This window comes from Rhipicephalus sanguineus, chromosome 1 (genome assembly GCF_013339695.2).
Source record: "Rhipicephalus sanguineus isolate Rsan-2018 chromosome 1, BIME_Rsan_1.4, whole genome shotgun sequence".
Classification (NCBI taxonomy): domain Eukaryota; kingdom Metazoa; phylum Arthropoda; class Arachnida; order Ixodida; family Ixodidae; genus Rhipicephalus; species Rhipicephalus sanguineus.
This window is the reverse complement of record NC_051176.1, coordinates 271144596-271167314: the sequence shown is the minus strand read 5'-3', so window position 1 is coordinate 271167314 and position 22719 is coordinate 271144596. Positions and strand designations below refer to the sequence as shown.

Here is a 22719-nt window from a genome sequence, read left to right as displayed (position 1 = left end):
TGACATTCGCGGCTCAACGAGTACGAAAGAGAACAGGAACAAACAGAAAAAAAAAACACAAAAACACAGTGACGAAGAATCAGCAGTGTGGGACGAGACGGAGGGGAGGAAGACCTTTCGCTGCTGACAGATTGCCCCCCGAGTGCATCGGCCCCGCGTTAGGCTCACGATAAGGTGGAAGAGGGGGGGAGGCGCAAAGTTAGACGCGGCGCCACACACCAGTGGGCGCCAGATCTTCACAGCCACGGTGTGGAACAAGCCGCCCTGTAAAATAAAGCGCGAGCACGTCCTAACGGGGCCTCCGGCGTCACGTCATGCCGAGATTACTCGAAGACCTATTTCCTCGAGTTTTCTTAATGAAGCTCTAAAAGTTAGTGTATATTCGACACTAACGGTGAGCCAGCTCAATGTACACAAATTTCCATCCAGCCGGTCTTCATATCCATGCAGAGGAGCGGACCAAGCAAATAATACGATTTTTTCTTTTTTTCCCGCCTGTTTCATATAGCTCTTCTTTTATCTCACAAGACCATAGTTCCACGCACGACATTAAGCCCGTATTCAACGAGAGTTACTACGCAGCGACACTTCGTAAGCCTCGCGTAACGTTTTCTGCGAAAGTTTTACACAATCCTTAATGTTAGACATAGCGAAGGCGCCCGACCAGTGGCGAAGAGCACTTACGACAGGGAACGCTTTGTCAATTGCGCCCCATGACTCATGCGCTCAACGTTATTATTTTTAATACAAACCAGAAACATTTAGCAGCTGGCGAGTGTAAGCGTAAACAGCACGATGATCTACGCCGTTGCACAGTACGTATGGCGTACGATGTTCGTCTCGCGCACATAGTCATGCAAATCATTGATACCGCGGTGATCGTACACCGTCCGCACCGCCGCATATACAGCAGAGCCGCCAGCGAAAATCGCGTATTGCTCGTTTCGGGCGTCCGATGACCGTTCACCTGCGCGTGGACACGTCTATATCGCTGCTATTTACAGCAGCTGCGTGGTGCAACGCTTGCAGACTCTCGCGGTTCGGGCACTGGAGTGCAGTGGCCCCTGGAAAGAGGTTCAAAACAAGAAGGGGCGTAGAGGGGACGAGGCCGAAAGGAAGCCGGCCTAACAGCAAGCAAAAACGGAACAGTGGGTAAAAAAAAGAGAGAGAGAGAGAGAGAGAAAGAAAAGAGCTGAGACCCACTCAGACGACGAAAACGCGGGGTGTTGCAGCGCGCGGGGGTCACGATAACGCGCGTTTCCCGCGATAGTGCGGCTGTCAGTGACTCCTCCGTGTGACCCAGAGAAAAATAAGCGGTGCAAAAATAAATTGGGCTTGTTTACGGCGCAGAGTTGCCCTCTGCGGCATTGTCTCTCCTCTATGTATTTTCTTCCCCGCAGGGGCAAGAACGTGGAGGGCAAGATACTGGAACAAACATGCTTCCCATGTAAGGGTTTTTCGAAAGTGAACAGCAAGGACGTTTTACAGGGTTCGCACGTGTTTTGGTGTTTTCTGGGCACTTATGGAGGCGCGCAAGGGATGCAGCGAGCGCGTTGCTTCAAATGTCGTTCACGGCGATTTTTCGCGCACCGCTGCAATGACGACCTTTCGCGGCTGCGCATATCGGCCGTATATGCAGCGTCGTCGCATATATTCCTCTCCCGTTGAACTACGTAAATTGGGCGGAAAGATGGATGGCCCGTCTCAGACGGTGTCCCCATATGCAGCACGGTTCGCCGATTTGTTTTGACACGCATGCAGCCATATTTGCTGCTGCTGCGAGCAAAAGTTCGCCCCCGCGTGATGCGAAAAAAAAAAAAAGAACACTCAATTTGCACTGACTCCACGAACTCGACACTGCGTCTTTCGGCGCTCTTATTATTCGCTTTACTCGACAAAGAAAAAAAAAATCGCCCGACAGCTATAGCCTCAAAATGAAGCAATGACGTAAAAGAGTGCGCGTGCGATGTCGCCCCTGGCATGCGTCATCAGTAAGGCATTTGCACCTTCTAAACTCTAGAAGGCCGCTAAGAATAAACCAAGAACGGAGAATGAACCTTGCTTAATCGGCGCGATGGGTAAATGCTTTTTGGCATGAATATGTGCATCTACGGTAAGTCTAAGTTGATTGTAACGGCTTGTTTGCTAAAATAAGAAACTAAGAAGTCAAACGTCCGCGTGTAGAATGGCTCACATATTCGATAATGTCAAGGCGTCGCGCCGAGGCGTGCGCACTGCACAATAGACTGGAAATTGTGCCAGGCTCGAATGGCACGTTATAATGTTTCCCCTCAGAGGCCACGAAGTGGGGCCTAACACGCGCAACGAGCGCAAAGAAGGCGCCGGCAAAAGAGCGAGGAAATGAAAGTGCGTGACCGTTTTCAAAACTCGAACAAACTCGAGCGAGTGTACGGGGTGACATTTTGAGTGGCGACGAAAAGGTTGAGACCTAAGACGCGCCCGCAAACACGATAGCAGAGGATGCACGGGGCGCCCACGAGCTACTTCAATTGCATGCGACTACTAACGAAAACGGGGGGGGGGGGGTATTATTGCCATCTTCCTGCATAATCAGCGGCGGGCATTCTTGGCCCTCGTCAGCCGGTGGGTGCCTCCTCTGAATATGCACGGAGGAAAAGCCTTGGCGCGTGCGCGGTCCGCAGGCAAGGGCGTTTTTGCACGCACGCGTCCCCGTGGAGCTGTATAGTGCTGGCGCGGGGGAAGCCACTTCTCCGATAAAGGTGAACTACTTTTCGGGGCCGCCGCTGAGGTCGTGCCGTCGGGATCCGCTGCTGCCCAGCTGGGTGTGCGCGAGTGTTTAACCTTTCCCAGGAACGCACCTCGGTGCATTTTCAATCCACCGCCATGGTTAAGGCCGCGGCATTTCCGTTCGCGGCGCGGTGGAAAAGTCCCCGCGCTAGCCACCCTACCCGCGCTCCTGTGGCACACTAGCGCCGGCTGACGACGAGCCAACGCGGACGCAAGCCTGACAAACCGTTGGTGTAACACTTGGTTCGCGCGTCACGCGCGCTAACTACTTATGAGCGCGACTTGCGCACGCGCAACTATAGCGGTTCTGTTACGCCGTCACCGACACGGGGCGTTACAACGTAACCGGAAAGTGGAGCCGCCACACGTGCTGTCTGGGTTCGAATTGCAGCACGCACCAAACAAGTCTACACTACAGCCAGCCTACACTACACAAGCTCCACTCTGCTACAAGCTATATCTTCTAGCTTTTCTGACGATATTCCTCCGGGAAGAATGAAACTTACACTATTGTCACTTAAGGCGTCGTCACTAACAATATTCATACATGTATAATAATAATAATAATAATAATAATAATAATAATAATAATAATAATAATAATAATAATAATAATAATAATAATAATAATAATAATAATAACTGGGGTTTAACGTCCCAAAACCACGATATGATTATACATAATCATATGCATAATCATACATGCATACGTATACATACGTACGTACGTAGGTACGTACATACATCTTTATTTCCAGTTAATACTGCAGCACAAAATGCAGGACAGCTACAGCCTCAAGAGCTTGAAAGGCTGCGCCTGATAGACAGCAGAACTGCAAACTTAGCGACGCTGACCCCATGCCAAGCTATCATACCGAGATAGCTAATCATTTAAGCCGTATTCTTTCCGCGGCTTCGACAGAACGGACCAAGCAGATGAATATAAGCACAAACTCAAGCCCCTGTCACTGACCCTCTGATTCGACACGAGTGCATCAGCAAGAGTGGATTGCGTCAGCATGGCGGCCACCAACGAAACTAAAGGACGGGTCAAATAAAAGCCTGTAAAGCGTTTATTTAAGACCTCTATTCACGCAAACTTAAATGCCTCATTAGATGCTCAAGTGCATATACAGCGCCGTGCCATCGTTAAGCTCGTTTTATAGTCGCAGGAAAAAAAGAACAACGAACAAATGACTTCTCGAAGAAGTAACTGCGATAACTAACCCTGCACGTCGTTATGCAGAAGATCTGAAACACTTTTCAAAGCAGAAAAGGCCACGGCATATTATTTCTTTGATTCTCGGAGCAACAGCCATAAACACTCTCTATGAGCTCGTGAGAACGCCGGCAAGAATAAAAACAACACAAAAGTTCCAATGAAAAGAGTTGGTTCGGCTGGCTTGTTTGTATGGATTTAGTGCTGCGGTTATGAGTGTTGTTCGCGGCATAACGCATTATAACACGTGGCGCCGCTTTCATTTAAGGCAGCCTGGAGACGTGTGCAGGTATTTTCGTTTGGATTCGACGTCGCCGTAAGGTACAGAAATCCCGGTATATCCCGGAATAAAACATAGCCGGCAGCCATACGCCGCTCCACCGGCTTTAAAAAACAGCGGTGTACAGTTACCGTCACTGTATAACTTATTACAAAATATTCTGTCGCAGAAAAGACGACTTGCTTCTATACATGTGCTAATGCATGAGGCTGTGCAAGTGTCTAAAAAAAAAAAACCTTTCGTTCGAAAAAGAACACGGTTTTATACTTGTATAAGTCTTAACGAGGACAAAAATGCGCTTGCAGAGGGCGCCATATGTCGCTGTATTAATGTCTCGATTTAAACTGGTTGGGAAACATAACCGAACTTATATATGCATAATGGCTGCAAAGTTCACAGACCAGCCATAAAACGGTATATATATATATATATATATATATATATATATATATATATATATATATATATAGCGAAGCTGAAAGCCTGTGGGTTAAGCCAAGGAAAACTTAGGAATGATGACAAAAACGAGAAAGAGAAATTTAAACATAACGAAAGCCGTCTTAATATGGAGAGGCACGTTTTCGCATATACCTGTAACAAATGCAAAGATAACACAAACGCATGTATGAACTAGTGATCGTAAGCTAATTTCTTCAAATTCCACTGTCTGTGGAAAATTGCGACTTGCAGGCCGGTACATACTTTTCAGAACGGCAGTGTTGACCGCCAAACGTGTTGCGATTAATTACGTATTGCGTAATGACTTGTATGCCCGCCTCGCTCAACTATAGTGCGTGCAAACAACTCCCCCCCAGCACACACACACACAATATCGACAGCGTGTGTATCGACATGCTCAGTAGTAGTAGTAGTAGTAGTAATAGTAGTAGTAAGTGGCTGTTTATTTGGGGAAATACATACAGGAAAAAGGAGGGAAGGAAAATAAAAATTGGACAGAAGTAAACTTTCCTCATGATCTCACGTTTCAACGATTCCTTAATCCTCCCTAACGTTTATAAAGGTTATACGCATGCATAAAGGGTTATGGGAGAATTTTAAATACATAAATATTAGTAGCACATTCGAGTATCTGAACGGGCACCGGAGCCCGAACTGTCAAGCTTTTGTTTGCGCGACGAATATTGTCATTAATCATTGGATCTTCCTTCACGTGTTTTGCTGAAGTCATCGCCGAGTGCCACGTGTTCGCGTTAACTGCGTAGGGTTCGTGGAATTTATCGCCGTGCCAATGTGCATATGGTACACTTACATTAAAGCGGTTGTACTTATTTATTTATTCGCAGGCCGACACACAATGGCTCATCTGGATTTTCGAACGCAACCCTTTCATGCCGAAGACTTTCACGAAGGTGGCTTTGTACTTCGCGGTCCGCACATGTCCGTGCGTCTTCGAAAAACAGTCGCCGTTAAAAAACAAATAAGCGAACTACCGAATTAATGTAGCAAAAAAGAAAAAAAAATCCACGCACTGGCGACAGCTGTAACGGAGCATCCTGAAGGCCGGGCACCGCTGCAACTGAAATACGGAGACCTTTTTCTCAACCCCCCCACCGCCAAGCGCTCCGGCCGCTTGCACTGGTTCGCGGTATCGCGCATCTTTTGACCCCCCTCCTCCCTAGCGCAGTGGATCACTGAACCAGTGCTGGGAATACGGGGTGGCCTTGCGGACACGTCATGGGAAGGCGCGTGCATTGACAGCGACTCCTCCCTCGCTTCGTTCCCGCCACCCATTAGTCACGTCCGCAATCGCTGGCTTTAAATAACGCCCGATGGACTCGCACGTAGCGCGCACACGAGTTACACCGCAGCCACTACGCTCGCAATCCTTCGGCGTCGCGTGAGCGAAAGGAGCAGAAATGAATGATAATTATAAAAAGGCCGGCAAAAGAGGGGGGCGGCGGTGGGGGGGGGGGGGGGGAGGTGAAATACTGGTGGTGGCTAAGGGCGGTCGTTCATTACGGGCGTATTTGCAGATTGCTTGGTAGACCGAATTTGCAAGAAAGACATTGCTAGTAAATGCTGTTTCCCACTAGCTGACAGCCTTCGCTAATGATGTGTCTAACATCGCAATCGGATGACATCTGCCTTTACTAGGAATTCTAGCGTAAAAACGAGTTATGCGAAAAAGCAGGTATCCTAGAAGCAGCTGTACACACGCTTGACCCTTTTAGTGAGACTGATCTGTTTTGCGGGCACAGGAACGTCCACGGTCAAGGGGCTGTAGACGTTTCTACTTTACGTAGACTTTCTACTACACCCTGGAGTGCTGTTACGCTACTCTATTACACTTAGTACAAACCCACAGGACCCATTTTACGTTATATTAAACTGCATTAGGCTTTGTGTAATTGACATGCATCAGGCCGCAACCAAATAACGAATTTCTCAACCAAGTGAGGCGGCTTAAACTCTCCATTCGTGGCAATTACAAAGAGAGACGGCTTGCGGTTCACTTTCCGCGAATTGTTACCTGTACATAAGCTCATGTGCGTGCCAACATCCGGCTTCTATACTCTGAAGCCAATAATCATGGTCATACTTCAGCGTGAAACGAGCACACAGACGTCAATAAAATAATCACGTAAATAATGAGACGCAGAAGCACCATTCGAAGAAGTGCTATGACATTCGTGAGAGAAGAAGAACCAAAAATATTAATGCGTATTTCTCAAGTTGGCTGAATATAATTACAGAAATGTCAGCGCGGCAAGCTCTGCGAAAAGCTCAGCGCGCCTACCCGGTCATTATAACGCCCGTGCCGAACAATGGGCGTTTTGACGGGTATCATGCGGGAGGACAATATTATCCCTTCTTCGCGTATTTCCTCAGCGAGCGTCCGGTCAAGCGCATCGTCTTCGGGCTGTTTACGACGGCTCATGTGACGAGCTAGTAGAGAAGATGACAGGCGAACGCGTTTCCGGCATGGCCGAACAACAGTGTCGTCAGCGTCACGTTCGCGCCGCAGCAGTCCGGAGAGCGCACGTGGGACGACGTTTGAGCCGCCACAATGAACGCGTGGCGCGGCTAAAAATACGGCCCTCTCGATGCAGACAAACAAGCTAGGAGAGCGCATCAAAGGAAACGCCGGCCACCGGGAGAGGGGCAAAACAAAGCGAAGGACCCCCCCCCCCCCCCTCATCCGCCGGCCGCTCGGATGACGACACGTCCCACAGAGGAGGAGGGGGCTTGGCTTTCCCGGCGCCGCACGCGCGTTTATTGACCGCGGTCGCCATGGAGACGTAACCGGGTCAAGTTCAGCTCCACGACGCCGCCGCCGCGAGCTCTAGTACCTGCCTTAGCCGCCAGGGCAGCGCTACCCGACGGTTCGCCAAGAGAACCCCCGCGGTGCGACCTTCGCCACAGCGCACCAAAACACCCAGGTGCAGCCGACAAACGCGTCGCGTCGTAGCCCACGAGGAGTGATTGATTCGCATCTGTGTAGTCCGCGATGCAGTCGCAGCCGATTCGACAAGCGTCAAACACTTCTTTTCACAACGCCTAGTGTGGAAAACACTCGCTGACGTCTTGCTGGTTAGGCAGAAGAATGCTCATTTGCATTGCAAGGTTCTGCTCGAAACGTTTACGACAACACGAAAGTTTTAACACTAAGGCTGTCAGAACAAAGTTTCGAAATGCGATATGATCATGATAGAGAGACCCCTTACAATAAATGGTACAGATAACGACAACTACGACAATACATTATATTAAATGAACAGCGGCAGTATTCGTGCGAATAGATTGGGAAAGCTCAAGTTAACACAGCATACGCACTAGCGTTATCTGCGGACATCTTTCATTTAAACTGGTTAACCTCCAGAAGTGAGCGTTTCTTTTCATCCCCCCCCCCCTTTTTTTTTCATCTAGCTAATACAGAATACGTCACAATCAGGGCCAAAGTCAGCGACATCACGAGGGACGGCTCTACGCGCACAGAAACGAAGTTAGTACACCTCCATAGATGTACAGCATGTATTTAAGCACGTCATACAAATCTGTCATGCAGTACTTTGACTCAGCATTCACGGAATCCTGCCGTGAAAGCGAAGAGAAGGTCTGCCGAGAGAAATCTCAAGAACACCTGCGCAGTGTGCGCGCTTCAGATATATTTGAGTTAGTAGCGCGGGCACTGCTGAAAGACACGACGTAGTACGCCGAAATTAAGATACTTCATCACACTGTTCTTATCTGGAAAGGCTGTTTGGCGCAGGAATATAGCTACCAACGCTACATCTAGATACAAATATGACGCGCTTTTGGCTGCGCGTCAGCACATTCATCTGCCTCTTGTCTTTTTTTCTATTACACACCCACCAGCAAATCAGAAGCAAATCATATCAATTACTCCATAATTATTCATTATGATCAAAGCCTTGGGTCACCTGCTACGGCGGTGAAAGTGTGCGGGGGTTTTTCAAAACACATTTGTTTATCCTCAGCTTCATATGCTGGGCAAAAAAACAAGATAAGTCCTATGATTCAGAAGAAGTGACGCAACGGCAGCGTCAAAGCGTAGGGGTCTGACAATTTCGTATCTATAAAGTGCTCTGTAGATCACATCGGTTATAGTTAACCCTACGTGGGATTCTAAAAAAGAGCGTATGTGTCATACTACAAAACAAAGCAAGAAATGTGGATCGCACGCCGTTAAACGTATAGCTGCAGAGCTCGATATTTCGATTGAAGATTATAGAGACGATATGAGAGAGAAGAAACAAACAAACATGAAAGTAAATAAACACACACAGCGTCGGCGTTACTCATATCTATGATTTCGTTCACGCGTCACTGAGATGGGGCATAAATCATACATCAAAACAGATATTGCCCTCAAAAACCTCTACGCGATGAAAAGTCTCGTTTAACACAAATTTATTATGATTATTTTTTTCTAGCGGCCATTATTGTTTTTGCTGCGCCACGCGCGCAGGCGCTGCAAGTTTGTTGCATCTCCGATAGATGGCGCCACCCCCCGCCGCGGCGCCAATGCTCCCTTGGTCGGGTCGTTGACCGCGCCGCTTCGCGCATGCGCCGTGCCCGCACAACGGGGTCAAGAAGGTGGCGCGCTTTAGAGCAACCATTACGCAAGCCTTCCTCTTTCTATTCGGCGCAGTGTTCCGATTCCACTTTTCTCCTTCCCTTTGCGCTGTGGCATAACAGCTAAGAAAGCATACAGCGAAATACTTCTTTTTATCAGCGCTCAAAAGACTTCCTTTTGAGCGCTGATACTTTGTCACGGTTTCACCGAATCAAAAGCAATTCACTAAATGATGTTTTCGCGGCAGGCAAAAGTTTTGTGTGGGCGCATGAACGCCTCAAGCAGCGTTCGTTACATACTTCGTTACAGCGTTCGTTACATACCAATAGCATTAAAGCAGGGCGCTCATTTTTGAAGGATCGGGCATACACATTGTACCTCTCATTTACCAGCGCTTATGCAAAAAGCCATGTCATTCAACACGGTAGCCGAATGCAGCGCCCTACGCTACTCTCGGTTGATATGAACGCGGAGATGTTTTGTCCATGTGTAAAGGTTAACGAAATGCCTCGCAGAGTGAAAACACCTACCCAAGTGACGCACCAAAAGAAGACTGATGAAATAACGTGTTTGTTTTCGCTCGCAGTGAGTCTGCTGGCACTTTTCTTGACGTAACTCGCACATTGCTGTCACTTCGTTAGAACGATTAGTCGCTCTAAACGGCGCTGCGGATGAAGGTTAAGAGTTGGCCATGTTTTGACAAACTGTCACAGCGATGAGAATGAACGATGATATTGCCTATAATTGAATGTTATTACACTAATATCTTATTCGTCGACACAAAACTTGCCCACGTAATACTTCTCAAAGAGAAGTATTTCGCTACAGCTGGAACATAACGATGAGACCACGTAACGTTTGGCCTACCAAGGCAAGGCTTCCAGCGAGAAATATGCGCATCATGGTCGACTAACCGAATGCATAACGCTAAATTCCAACGCCTATATTTGTAATGTGTCCCACGTAGTGTGGCTTCAGTGAGCCACGTATTTTAAAAAATGGTATTCAAGAGCAATTAACTTCCACGTCGTCGCATATTTATTTGCGCATACATGCGCTTTCAACTTGCCGCAGACGGATGACTATATAATAAACCTATGCAAACACGCAATTTTTGAAACTCCCCCGCGACAATATTGAGTAAATACGCTGCTTTTCAAGTGATGCAGTTACTCTTATTGCGAACACAGCAGGTATGTTAACTCGTGCACTGCAAGCCGGAAGTAATCTTTCTTTATTTCTTTAGCCCATTAAGCTGGACATTGGTTTACCGCGCACTCAACAAAGCACGTATGCATGGTTTTAAACACTCATATGCCCCCTTATTGCACGACGGAAGAACATTTTTGTCACAGCGTCTCATCCCCGAGGGGGACGACATGTCTCTTCCTAGCAGCGCAGTTGGAGCGACGCTGCTCCAAAGATGGCGCCAGCAGCGGTGAACTCCGTTACCAGCCGCGCTGACTCGCAGCGCGCCCGCAGCGCCACTGTCCCCAGCGGCGCGCCGGCGAAACGCGGGGTCGTCGCCCCCGGCGGATCTGGGTCACCCGGTCCGAAAGTGGAGAGGGACAACCGACGGCGGACGCGCGAGGAGAGCGCCAAATCCGCAATTATGTCACAGCCGAAAAAAAGAAGGGCCCCCCTTCCTACAACCGATCACGCACGGTTGCTTCGCTGAGCGCAGCTGGCGGTTCCCAGAAAGGGAATCGTACCTTCTCCACACAAATTCCGGCCGCCGCTCGTAACTTGCGCAAGCCTTTCATTTCTTCGCCGCCGACACCGCCTCCCGCGGCTGAGACTCGATCGTTACTGTTGTCGAATCTCGTCAAGCGTCGCAGCACCTGGTTTTGACGAACTGCAGTGTCTGCGCTGCGTCCAACACTACCCCCCCTCCCTTCCGCAGTGCGGATTCCGAATACATTTCTACTACAACAGCGCCTCCGTAAAGCGCAATAAAGAACACTAGCACCACTTTCGACGTTTCCTCCACAAAAATCTGCCTGACGAGGCGAATGTCGAACACTGTAACTAAAGCAGGAAAGCTTATCGCAAGTTGCGCGACAGTGAGCGTATATACAATCTCAGGGTCATCATTGGTGAATTCCTGGCAGCAGGCCCGTAGCCAGGAATATTTTACGGGGGGGGGGGGGGGGGGCACTTGCTGAAAACCTTGGCTATTTGAGAAAAAAACCTATTTTCATTATTTATTTTCGGTGAAAACACCTACTTCACCAAAATTTCGGAGGGGGAGGGGCTTAGGTCACCCTCCCCCCTGGCTACGGGGCTGCCTGGCAGTAACGGTTCAACATTGTGGGGAGAGTGCGGTGCCAGTTCACGTAAGTTCGTAAGTTGTCTCCGACGTGACGAAGTGCCCCGTAAGTAGTGAGGATGGTTTTGGTGGCGCTTGTTTTCTTCATGGATGTAATACCAAGTGTTTGAATTAAACGTTAAACTGCAGGGGACTAGTGTCATAAACCTGGTATTCACCTAAAGTGACGATAAAGTTTACCGTTAAAATTGAATCGTGCATTGTAGACTGCGGGCTCGTGTAAAAAATAATTATTGATATGAAAAGCAATGACGTCTCTATTTTATGTTATATTTGAGATTAGCATACTAATGTCTCGTGAAACTTGAGTAATAATGCAATGATACGATGACACTACGACAAAGCCTTAGCAGTGTATATTTTATAACGGCTGAATGCACGTTTGACAACACACCACTCCGGAGCACTCTTTAGAGCTCTATTTACATGCAATTTGAGCTTAACAATTTTCGTTAGATCTACAATCAAGTGTCTCCAAGCAGCCGCAAGTATCTACTATCAAGAGTGGGATAACTTGTTTTCCCCAACAAATGCGGCACTATCCTTTGTCCTGGAAAACCTTCCTCGTAATTTTCTGGGGCGATCAATTCTTACAAGGGGCACAGCGATTGTATGACAAACAACAGGTACGCATAACTTGGCGAGTGTTTTCCGTTACAAGAGGAAGCCGATCAGCCGCGAAACTAAGCACTAATTGGCACGACAGTGTACGATGGTAGACACGCACAAGCGTGACAAGAAGCACATGCCAGATCGAGTTAAGCGCCCACGACTAACTGGAACTTGATGCGTGCCTCATCAGAACTGGCGGCCCAGACTTGAGGGGGGGGGGGGGGGGCGCAGTGGGCCGCGGCGCTGGCCCTGTTTCTCGATGGCTACGACGAGTCTGTGGTTACGCGTGCAAGCGAAAAAACAAAAAAACAAAAACACGAACGCCGAGGAAATAGAGCCAAGTGGGAAACAGAAGGGCCGAGAAAGGGCACGCGACCGCGGAGCTCTGGGCCGATGGGAGGCCGCCGCATCCGGAAATGCGAAACTTAATCTCAACCCATTTCTCGCTTTCGATTCCGGCGAGAGGGGCCTGCGAGCGTCCTCGGCGCTCGGCTGTCCTAGTTGCGGTGTTCCCCCCCTCCGCCACCAACGAGGACGGGTTCGTTGACTCCGCGCGCGTTGCCGGGGCGACGGGTGCCCTTCGCCGACTTTCGGCCCGTCCCTCTCTCGCCTCCGCTCCAGTCCCACTTTCCTTCGCCAAGGATATTCCGGGCCGAGCGAAAGTGGAAGGCCGCCGGGCGCTGACGCCGCCGCCCGCTCGGCGAGCGAGCTCCCTTCCTCGGCCGCCGTTACTACCGCCGCTGCTCGATTGTCTGCTGTGATGGACGACGCGACAGTAGTGCTCGCCGCTCACGAGGCCGGCCGCGAGAAACGACGCTCTTTTCTCCGCCCACTTCCGAACTACGGGCGGAATATGCCTTAAAGAAGCCAGTGCACACAAATACCGAAAGCTCGTTAATTCGTCAGGTAGAAGCGCCTTTTGCGTACTGCTGCGGAAAGTGATTCCTAAAAGTGAACGGCCATGCTTGCAACAAACTCTTTCTCAACGCGTTTATGCATTAAGAATTGCATGATGCGAAAAACAGGGATTAAATTTTAAAAAAATGCACAAATGCAAGCGATTCGACGAGGCATTACTAGGCATTGACCGTCCGAGAATCGCAGCAGCAAGGTGTGTGAGAGAGAGAAGGGATGTAAGAAAGGCATGGAGGTTAACTAGACTATGCGTCCAGTTTGCTATCCTACACATGGGGAGGGTGAATAAGGGAGTAAAAGAGAGAAGGATAGACACATTTCACATCACACACACAGTGCCGAGTTTCACAGGCGGTCGCTCAATGAGTTGCTTTCAAGTACCGCAGGAGGGCTCGTGTGGCTTTCTGGGCTGATGTGCTGCGCGACCAGGCTCCAAAGATCTTTCCTCCAATAAAGGGCCGATCATCGAGTCTACTCAAGGCACACTGGAGAGTCCGGCGGTCTTGATCAAACTGGGGACAATGGCACAAGAGATGTGCAATGGTCTCTACACAGTTGCAGCTTTCGCACATGGATGAATCTGCCATGCCAATACGATGGTTGAATGAGTTGTAAATGAGCAAGGTGTGGATACAAATTACTCGTAAAGGGCTATTTTCATGAATGGAAGGCTTGATGAAAAAAAAAACGCCTCTCAGCCTTCGAAAGTCGCCCTAGTCCTAATATGTAATAATCTTAAAAGATTGCGTGTTTTGCCCGTGTTTCTAGTGCTGTATTCTGCAGGCCTTCATGGCTAGTCAATTTAATTAATCCGTATGTCAATGACTGATACCATCCCACCGTCAAAGCCTTGTGCGAATCATGGGTGATAAAGCAGAGAGCAGTGGTTGTGATCTATCATGCAACTTCGTCACAGCGACGTTGGGTTTTGACAATTACGCCGCCTTCCAAGAAGGCAAAGCGGAGATCGATACTAACATAGTCGAAGAACATAAGAGGCATAGAAATGCCACCGTTTGTCAGCCAACAGGTTCCAGAACATGTTCATTGTCGTTTGTTGTATTTGCCTTTATTTCGTTGTAGTAAGCTGGGCGGTAGCCAATCAATTAAACCCGCACGCAGTGACGGCATACGAGCTGCAGCGTAGTTCGTGTTATCGTTCCCTACAAAGCATACCGGTTTGTTAATTCATTTTCTGAGAAAGCCCCGTGGTTATTCGCAGAAAACCGTACTGCTTCTATCGTCTTCTGTGGAACGACAAAGACTAGACGAAGCTCGAATCACGAAATAACGCACGAAATAACGATTGTTATGTTTCACCTTGTACTGCCGCCCCCCCCCCCCTCTTTTTTCTTCTCTTCTTTTTTATTATAACGCATTTCCTGGGAAACATTTTGTTTATCAAACTTAAGGCAGGTCGGACAGTCCACTTTGCAGGTTTGAACTTTCAGCTTTCAGCGAAATACTTAAAGAACTGACGTCTGTATATTCGCGCACAAACTAACAATTTGCGCGCAGGCCTGTGGCCTCGTCACGGCACGTTGTTACAAAAACGCTAAAGAGGCAGCGGACGTAGCTCAAGTTAGGCCCACAGTGCACCCAGCATACATATTAGAGGTATTTAGATATAATGCGCCAGCCTGATAGATCATCTGTCAATCAGAAAAAAAAAAAAAAAGAAGATGCATAAAGAAACGAAAATCGATAGGCCGTCAAGGTTGTTAGTCCATAATCATTGGTTATCGGTCCGCCTGATTCCGTTTCTCACGTAATGCACCGTCCAGCCAAGGGAGCAGCTGTCACTTTGTTCATTGTGCAGTATGGTGGTAGGTTGGTAGAGGCGCGCGCTTTCTTTTTCAACTCTTTTGCACACAAATGAACGACTGTTTCAGTAGACGGCGCTGCATGCGGAACGCGCGCCAGTTGCAATGAAGGCACCAGATTAGAGCGAGCAAAAGAAATGACCGAGGCCCAGGCTCCCCAAAAGCGCCGCAGTGGATGGAGCGGAAATTCGTTCCCAGTGTACTATACTATATAAGGAACATTGAAACCAAAATGAGGCGACGAATTCTTTGATGCCTACAGTCGTGCTTTCTGCATGAAACGAACGACAGGCTAATTCTTTCTCGAATTGCCTCTTTTCCCGCGAGCATATTCAGCATGCATGTAAATACATCCACGCGTGTAGGTCGCGTCAGCGCAGTATCGTTGACGATTTAACATTATTTTGTGATGTCTTATGTTCGTTAGATAATATTAGATTCGACACTTTCGTTATAGATGAAGCGAATGCGCGCAAGTGCCCAACCTACATTTCTTATTTACAACTTGTCTCTGTTGCTCCGATCGAGTACCATTTTGGCGTAGTCTCAAGTATAACTGAGTATAGCTTCACTCGCCCCACAGAGTCGAAGTGTTAGCGTTGCTGCTCTTCCCAGAAAACCAGTGGTTACGTACCCGTCTAACCGCCCTATTGAAAACAACGAAACTACCCATGTTTATGAATCACTCCCACGCAACTGTCGATTGTCGAAATGCGCAGAGCAATCCATCGACCGTCTTATCCTTCAATAGGTTTTACTCCTAAGGCGGATATTACGTAGTTTTCTCAACATAAGCATGATCGTATGAGCAGCGCCAATCGCACAACGTTGCACGCAAACCCACGACACCACTCATTTCGGAGCGGCCGATATGCCCGCTGCAAGGTTATATTAGCGGATATTCAAGAATCTTCTGCAGCACACGCGAACGCAGAAATAAGGTTCGCGAAACATTACTATGGATGGCGAATACGGGAGATCCGAAGCTGCCAATGTTGTCGTTGCTGCCTTAGAAAGTCGCATGTTTCTGGCCCATGTATACATACGGGTGTCTCCGCTTTGACACGGGGGAACAGCATGTCACGAGAGGGGGTTTCCAGTCTCGGATAGATATGGATCGTCGTTAGAGGCGGCAGCGAGTGACATGCCGACAAACCCCGCGGGTGCGACCCCCAGCTTTTTCGGACGCGGGGCAAAAGGCGACGCGGGCGAACGAGGCAAGGGAAAGGGATCTATCGGCGCGGCCATGGCTGCGCGGGCGAGCAGGCGCCACGAGCGGCTTTTTTTCTAGCACACGGCCGTGACGGCGAGCGTTCACCTGCAGCAGCGCCGCACGCGCTTTTTCATTGGGGACAAGGCCTGACGTAACACACATCTCAGTTCCACGGCGGGGGCAAGGTCTCACCGAAGCAGCACCATTCCTTCGGCACTGCAGCAGCAGCCTGGTTGCACGCAAGGACTGCAGCCCAACCACGCCGACGCGACTTCATTTAAACGCGCTAACGGAGCGCGTTACTGCTATCATAGGAGCTCGCCTTAGCGGCTACCTCGCTTGTCTGACGATGAGAGAGGTTGTACACGGGCGTAGAGCGCTTACTTTCCTGCGAGGTATCTGCGCCGACTCGACGCAATAAAATGCGCTATTGTAAGTTGGTCGGAGTTATAACAAGATAGATTAATCTCGCTGTCACGCAAACTTCAAAACGGGCTCTGTTGCTACTGAGCATGCGCGGTAGCTGCATAAGAATTCTCTGCGCACGCGCTGCTGCTAAGATTTCCTCTTGCTGACGTAGCAACTCCAGACTCACTAGGGGACTCGTTAGTTTAGACACGCAGCGAAAAGCCTTGTGAAAACGGTGTATGTATTTCTGGTGCAGAATTGATGCGCTTCACATGCTTTACTTCAGCGCGCCCGCAGCAGAAAACAGTCAGAGGTCAGACATTTCGGCTGGGGGGGCGCACTGTGGTTCGCGGAGATACGTACACCTGTGGCGAATGTTTCTTTCGTCGAGCTATAAGTGCTACGCTAAGCGTAATTGTCGATATAAAAGACTAAAGATTGAATATTGGCCAGCCGACTGATGCAGGCAATGTCTATACCGGTACGCGTGTACTCTTCAGCCTATAACGTGAGATAAAAAAAAAAGTTAAAGGAAAGAAAGCTTAGTAGTGTCCTCCTTGTGGACCAAGGTATACAATTTTTACACAGCGTTAAAGCATTTATTCTTTCAACGGAAGGTACAGTTCCACGAAACGGTTAATAACGCTATGCCTTCTGTTATACAACGGAAAACTATAACCCTATTTTGATATCCGCGTATCTCTGCTCCCGAGTAGGGTTGATAGTATCGGCGCCCACTTCTCGGTTGCGCTAAGCGCGCACGCAAACGCTGTGAGGACAGCGCTAAGCGGCGGCAACCTTTCCGCCGACAAAAGCGCGAGGGCGTAAAAAGAAACAAAGGAGGCGAGACTCAGAGCTGTGACGCACCGTTCAAGGCGAATAAGAAAGAACTGCGCTGGAAAGGACGCTCCACAAAGAGAAGCAAAACCTGCCGGCCTTTAACGCGCTGCCCAGAAACGCAGGTTTGCGAGGGCGAAGAGGGCGCCCGGCAACACCACTACACGCGCTCTCCTCTAAAGATAGAGCCCGGGGAAGAGACGAGGGTGCGCGCCTACCAGCGCTTTCGCCTACGTCGCGCGCATTGCACCCTTTCTCGCCTCCACCCTCTGCGCTCTTGAGCGCCGCCGCGTTTGATTGGTCCGCTGGCGAGAAGTAAACGAATGCTTTGCAAGAACACCTGTTGTTTCGCGCAGCCAGTCGGCTCGCTGCACGCGCTAAACACATGCAATAACCTCCGATTTTGCCGCCTTCTGTGCCATTTGAACAATGCCGAAAAGATGTCTAAAGATTTCGCCGCGGTCACGTGGCCTATCAGCTATCAGTTAATGCTCCCCTTAAGTACTACGCTGCCCCCCCCCCCCCCCCCCCCGGGATTACAGGTGCGATCCTGCTGCATTCCTGAATGTACAGCGTTGTACGCGTATGTTTAGAGATTGCCGATTCCAATCGGTCCAACGCGCGCTTCAGCTCACAATAAAACGTTGGCCTGGGCTGCGTTACGCGCGTAGCTTTCGGTAGCAATGAATAGTGCAACTGAGGCTTTCTTTGTCCTGTGGGATAACGTTTGTCAAAAGGAAGGTGACTCCTACGTTGGTACCACCGGAATAACGAATAATCATAGAGGGACGCCAACAAGAGCTTCTGCATTCACCCAGTACCCAGAATATTTCGGTACAAACAGCTATATGAACGGGCTAAATTTATTGAACTGTTTCTCCCACTGATTGTGTGAGTTCATTTAGCTTTATATCGCAACAGCACACGGTTCTGAAGGAATGCCCCCATAGCACACATTCAATACAACGTTTACACGGATAGTGACAAAACCAACCCAAAAGGATGTCATGAGGACACCGAAGCACATGGTCTGTGAAAAAAGTAAAACACGTATTCTTCACAGTATCGCAAATAAAATGCAGAATTACGTGTACAACCCCCCCCCCCCCCAAAAAAAAAATAAAAGAAAGGAATAACCAGAAAACGACACACGCGGGATCCACAGCAGCTGGTCAACGAAACGCGCACGTTTCTCAGCCGTTAGAGAGTCGGATTTCAGCTGCGCTCTGCTCAATTTGGCAGTATTGAGGCATCCCAGCGCGGCGACTTCCGAACAGGAAGCTACGCGGGGTTCAGGCACGCGGCCTCAGCCGGTAACCCGACGGGGCCCATCTCTGGGCCGAATGCAGTACCGCGGCGCACAACAACCCAACGCTTCCGCTGCTGAGCCGCGCGACGGTGACGCAAGGATCGGATGGTGACGGGAGGGGGTCTCACTTTCGTTTCGGGGAGCGCGCGCGCGGCGAAGAAAAGCGCGGTTCTCCCTCGGGATGTCGTCACCAGTGACCTAGAATGGGCCGCGCGGGTCGTTCACCCGCCAACCTAGTCACGCGCCGCTCAGCCCTCCTCCCGCGCGCTAAGGTTGTTCCTCCTCGCCGCCCTCGGCAGCGCGAGCGTCTCTCTCTCCCCACCGCCGTCGTTGATACGGGCATCGATTTGGTCCCAGCGCCGCGGCGTCCGCTGCGCACTCTTCGCCCCGCCGCAACTGCTTTTTTCGGGATTTCCTCTCCCCCAATTTCTTCCCCTTCGTTCGGCGCTCTCTCGTCGCAGCAACAGGAACACGGTGCCCTCCTCCTTTCCCTCCTTGCAGTACCCCTAACGCCCCCAATGACAAGCGCATAAGTTGCTGCTACTACTGCCTGAACATCGATCGCTCGGACGTGAGCTATCGATCTGCCGATAGAACGGACTTGGTCGGCCTACCAGGCGGCATCGGAGCCTGCGCCCGAGCGTGTTAATGAATATGATACACTCTTCGAACTGGCTTTTCGATGTCGTGCTAATTCCAAAGCATTTCCAAGCAGTGACTCGTGCGAAGAACAAACAGACATGTTGAATGAAATCATTAATGCAAAATATTAGCTTGTGGTTTCCCAAGATTCGCATCTTTTTTTTTTTTTTTGCGGCTCTATTGAATTCGGCAAAAGTTTCTAAACCGATGAACGTATGAGCCATAAAGAAAAAAAGACAGTTTCATCTATCGAAACCTTCTGGTTGCACAAATGCGGCGAATAGTTAATATGAGGAAATATGTGCAGACGCCCTCCCCGATTCCAGATTCTCAGCATAAACTTCGAGAGAAGCACGTTTCTTTTTCTTCAAAATTCATCGCATAGCGCAGAGAACTTCCTCCGTTATCGCATAAGGCTGCAGTTATATCGATACCGTTACCGCGCAGGATATAAATACGAATGTGCGCGCGGTACAAGCGGTTGTCCACCTGCCGCCTTGCTGGGGCAGCGACGGTGTAAAGCACCCCTGAGGTCTGCCAGAATGCTCTTTCTACATTTCCCCGCGACTCTTTTTCGCGGAAGCCGCTCTGGCGAAACTTCGCGACCGGCCGCGTCGAAGGAGAGCAGGGCGGCCCATCCGCGGGAGACGCCGTCCTGCAGCATGACCGTGCTGCGTTCCTGTTTCGTATGCGTCGCGGAAGTGGCCGATCAAAGTCTGCAAGGGTGCCTCGTAAAGGGCAGCGACAAAAGGGGCAGCGCGAAGCCAGGGAACAAGCCCCTCGGTGTATCCGCGGCGGTGGCCCACTCCGCGCGCTTGCTTGAGCGGAGAAGGGGGGCCTACCAAAATAGAGGCCAAGCGCCCGCTCACAACCGGCGTTGCGTAAGTGTTAGGCGTAGAGCGAGGAGGCGATACACCTCCTTGCTCCAGACCACAAAGATGGCGCTGAGGCTCTTTTTCTTTCTTTTTTTTCCCTTGCTTCTTTTCTTTTCCTGGTGAAAGTGAAGCCGCCTCCTCCAGGAGGAACTTCCGCGAGAGGAAACTGCTTCACGCAGGCGGGTGCGTTGCGCAACCGCCGTCACAACGCGCTCGTCGTAAAACAAAACAAAAAACGAACCGAGGTCCGAATCCCCAGTTCGAAACTCACCCCACTTTAACAACACTACAAGGACACGTCTCGTAACAAGGCGCGCAACGGGTACACAGAAAAGCGCCGCTTTGCGCCACCATGCACATGCATAAGACAAAAAAAAAAAAAAAAAAAAAAAAAAACCTTCGAGCTCGTCAACCACGGGCCGCATTCAAAGAACAACGTTGGCACAACAACATGCAGCAATGCACCGTTACATGGAATAGTAGAACCCCAGCAACCCGCAAAAAGAAACCGAAATCTCGTTCCGTTTAAGGACGCCCGTATAGAGGATGCATTCCAACCCTTCCCACCGATGTTCGAGTAGAGTACTGCATGCGCCGTTTCATTAGACTTTCGGCGTTGCGTGTCAGTAAGCTCTTCAACACCATGCAATTCAAACGGCGCTTCGCAAGGAGACCTGAAGTCTTTCTTTCTCTTTTTGAAATTAAAACATCAGTATATGACGCGTATGATGATAGCGCACACGTCTCTTGGTTTTGTTACTCTGCTAAAAGACATATCTGCGTAGTCTCCTCCCCCCCCCCCCCCCCCCTCCCCGCTGTGTCCACGCACTTATGCAAGTAAATCCTTACTTTTTATCTCGTTCATTTGTGCCGTGCTACCTCAAACGCATCCAGGCATCTTATGCTCATAAGCAAGATTATCGTTATTTTTACTGATCCTGTTGTGCGAACGAACAAAACCTGTGTACCCTCTGTTTTTCGAAACCGTACCATGTATCAGCCACATGCTAAAATTGCATAAACTGTAGCTCCATAGCGACGCTTCAGAAAGTCTCGCTAAGGTATACCTATGCCCAACCTCTTTCTCCAACCGCTAGACAATGACGTGAACTGAGACTCCGAGCAAGCCCGCCAAAGCGAACGATACCGAAGCATGCGGTATATGATCGGACAGGGACGCAAAACAGACGTAATCTTCATTCAGCTGAAGCACAGCGATATAAACACAAAGCTTGGCATGCGTTGAAAAAACTCATTCAACTGAGTGAGCCATCATCTGCGGACTCGTCATTCGTACAAACTAAAGAGCGCTTTATTCATGCAGCATCACATCATGCCTTTAGACTTCGAGAAATCAGTTGCGGAAGCAAATGTGAAGAAGCACGCAATAAGGTAGGCCTCATTTGAAAACTACAGCCGAGCAATTTTACAAACTACGCCTTCGAAAGCGAAACTCAGATAAACAAGCAGTGCCATCATTAAACTAACAACAACAACAACAACAAGAACAACAACAAATTCATGCAAACGGCTTCACAACATTCAAACCCACTGCGCTCCGACCGGAGAAGCAGCTCTCCCAAGCAGTAATAAGAGATGGAAGCTGGCGAGCTTTCATGCGTCAACACACCGCACGGTTTCTACAGGATAGTATACACCGCGAGATGCGACGCAGAAAAATACCCGCACACAGCTCACAAAACTGAGGAACGCTTCTCCGGTGCCGGAGCAACGCACACCACACAGCACACGGGGCTCGGACGAAACTCGGCGCACAGCGCGCACACCACCAGCGCGAGCTCCCGGCGCTCGGAAGCGCGCGGTTGTTGCGCGTGCAGTTACGCTGTCGGCGGAAGGGGTTGCGGGACTCACCAATCGCTCCTTCGTGGGGCGGCTCGGACGGCTTGGCTTGTACGAGTCCTTGCACCATGTTGAGACTGCAGCTCACTTGCGTTGGACCCCGGGCCCGTCTCGGCGGCACATGTGCGCGGAGGGCAGGCAAGGCGATCCAGCGCGGCCGCTAAGAATCCGGTCGCGGAAGTCGGCAGCTGCTCGCGGCCGCTCGGAAGTTGGATTGCGGCGGCGGCTCGACCAACTTCGGCGGCGGCGGCCCACCTAGATTCGCGCAGGCAGCGCCTGCCGGAGCGAGGGAGAGGGCAGGCCGAGAGGAGGCGAGCCCAGGACGTTGACCCGCTGACGTCGGCCGCGGTGGCGCTGCCAGCCCCATTGACATAGTTTCCCGGGCTCGAGGAAGCGCCCGCGTTCCGGAGGAGCCCCGGCGCGGGCGAGGGGAGCCGGGGTGAGGGACGCTGGGCTCGGGTCTCCCCGGCGAGCTCCCTCGGCGCGCAATCGGGCGCGCGCTTTCAGGACCTGTGCAAGTGCGCCACCGTTTCTCTGATTGGCAGCGCCGCGCGAGCTAAATGAGAGTG

The 22719-nt window shown here is 50.1% G+C and overlaps 1 protein-coding gene across 1 annotated transcript in view; it reads right to left on the bottom strand.

Moving 5' to 3' along the window:
* Positions 1-22352, bottom strand: part of LOC119378968 (nuclear hormone receptor E75) — a 65398-nt gene extending 43046 nt beyond the window's left edge. Inside the window, exon 1 of the mRNA XM_037648082.2 lies at positions 22163-22352. Within this exon, the coding sequence (XP_037504010.1) occupies positions 22163-22220 (58 nt within the window). The 5' untranslated portion in view covers positions 22221-22352. The remainder of the gene's footprint in view (positions 1-22162) is intronic.
* Between the last annotated feature and the right edge of the window lie 367 nt (positions 22353-22719).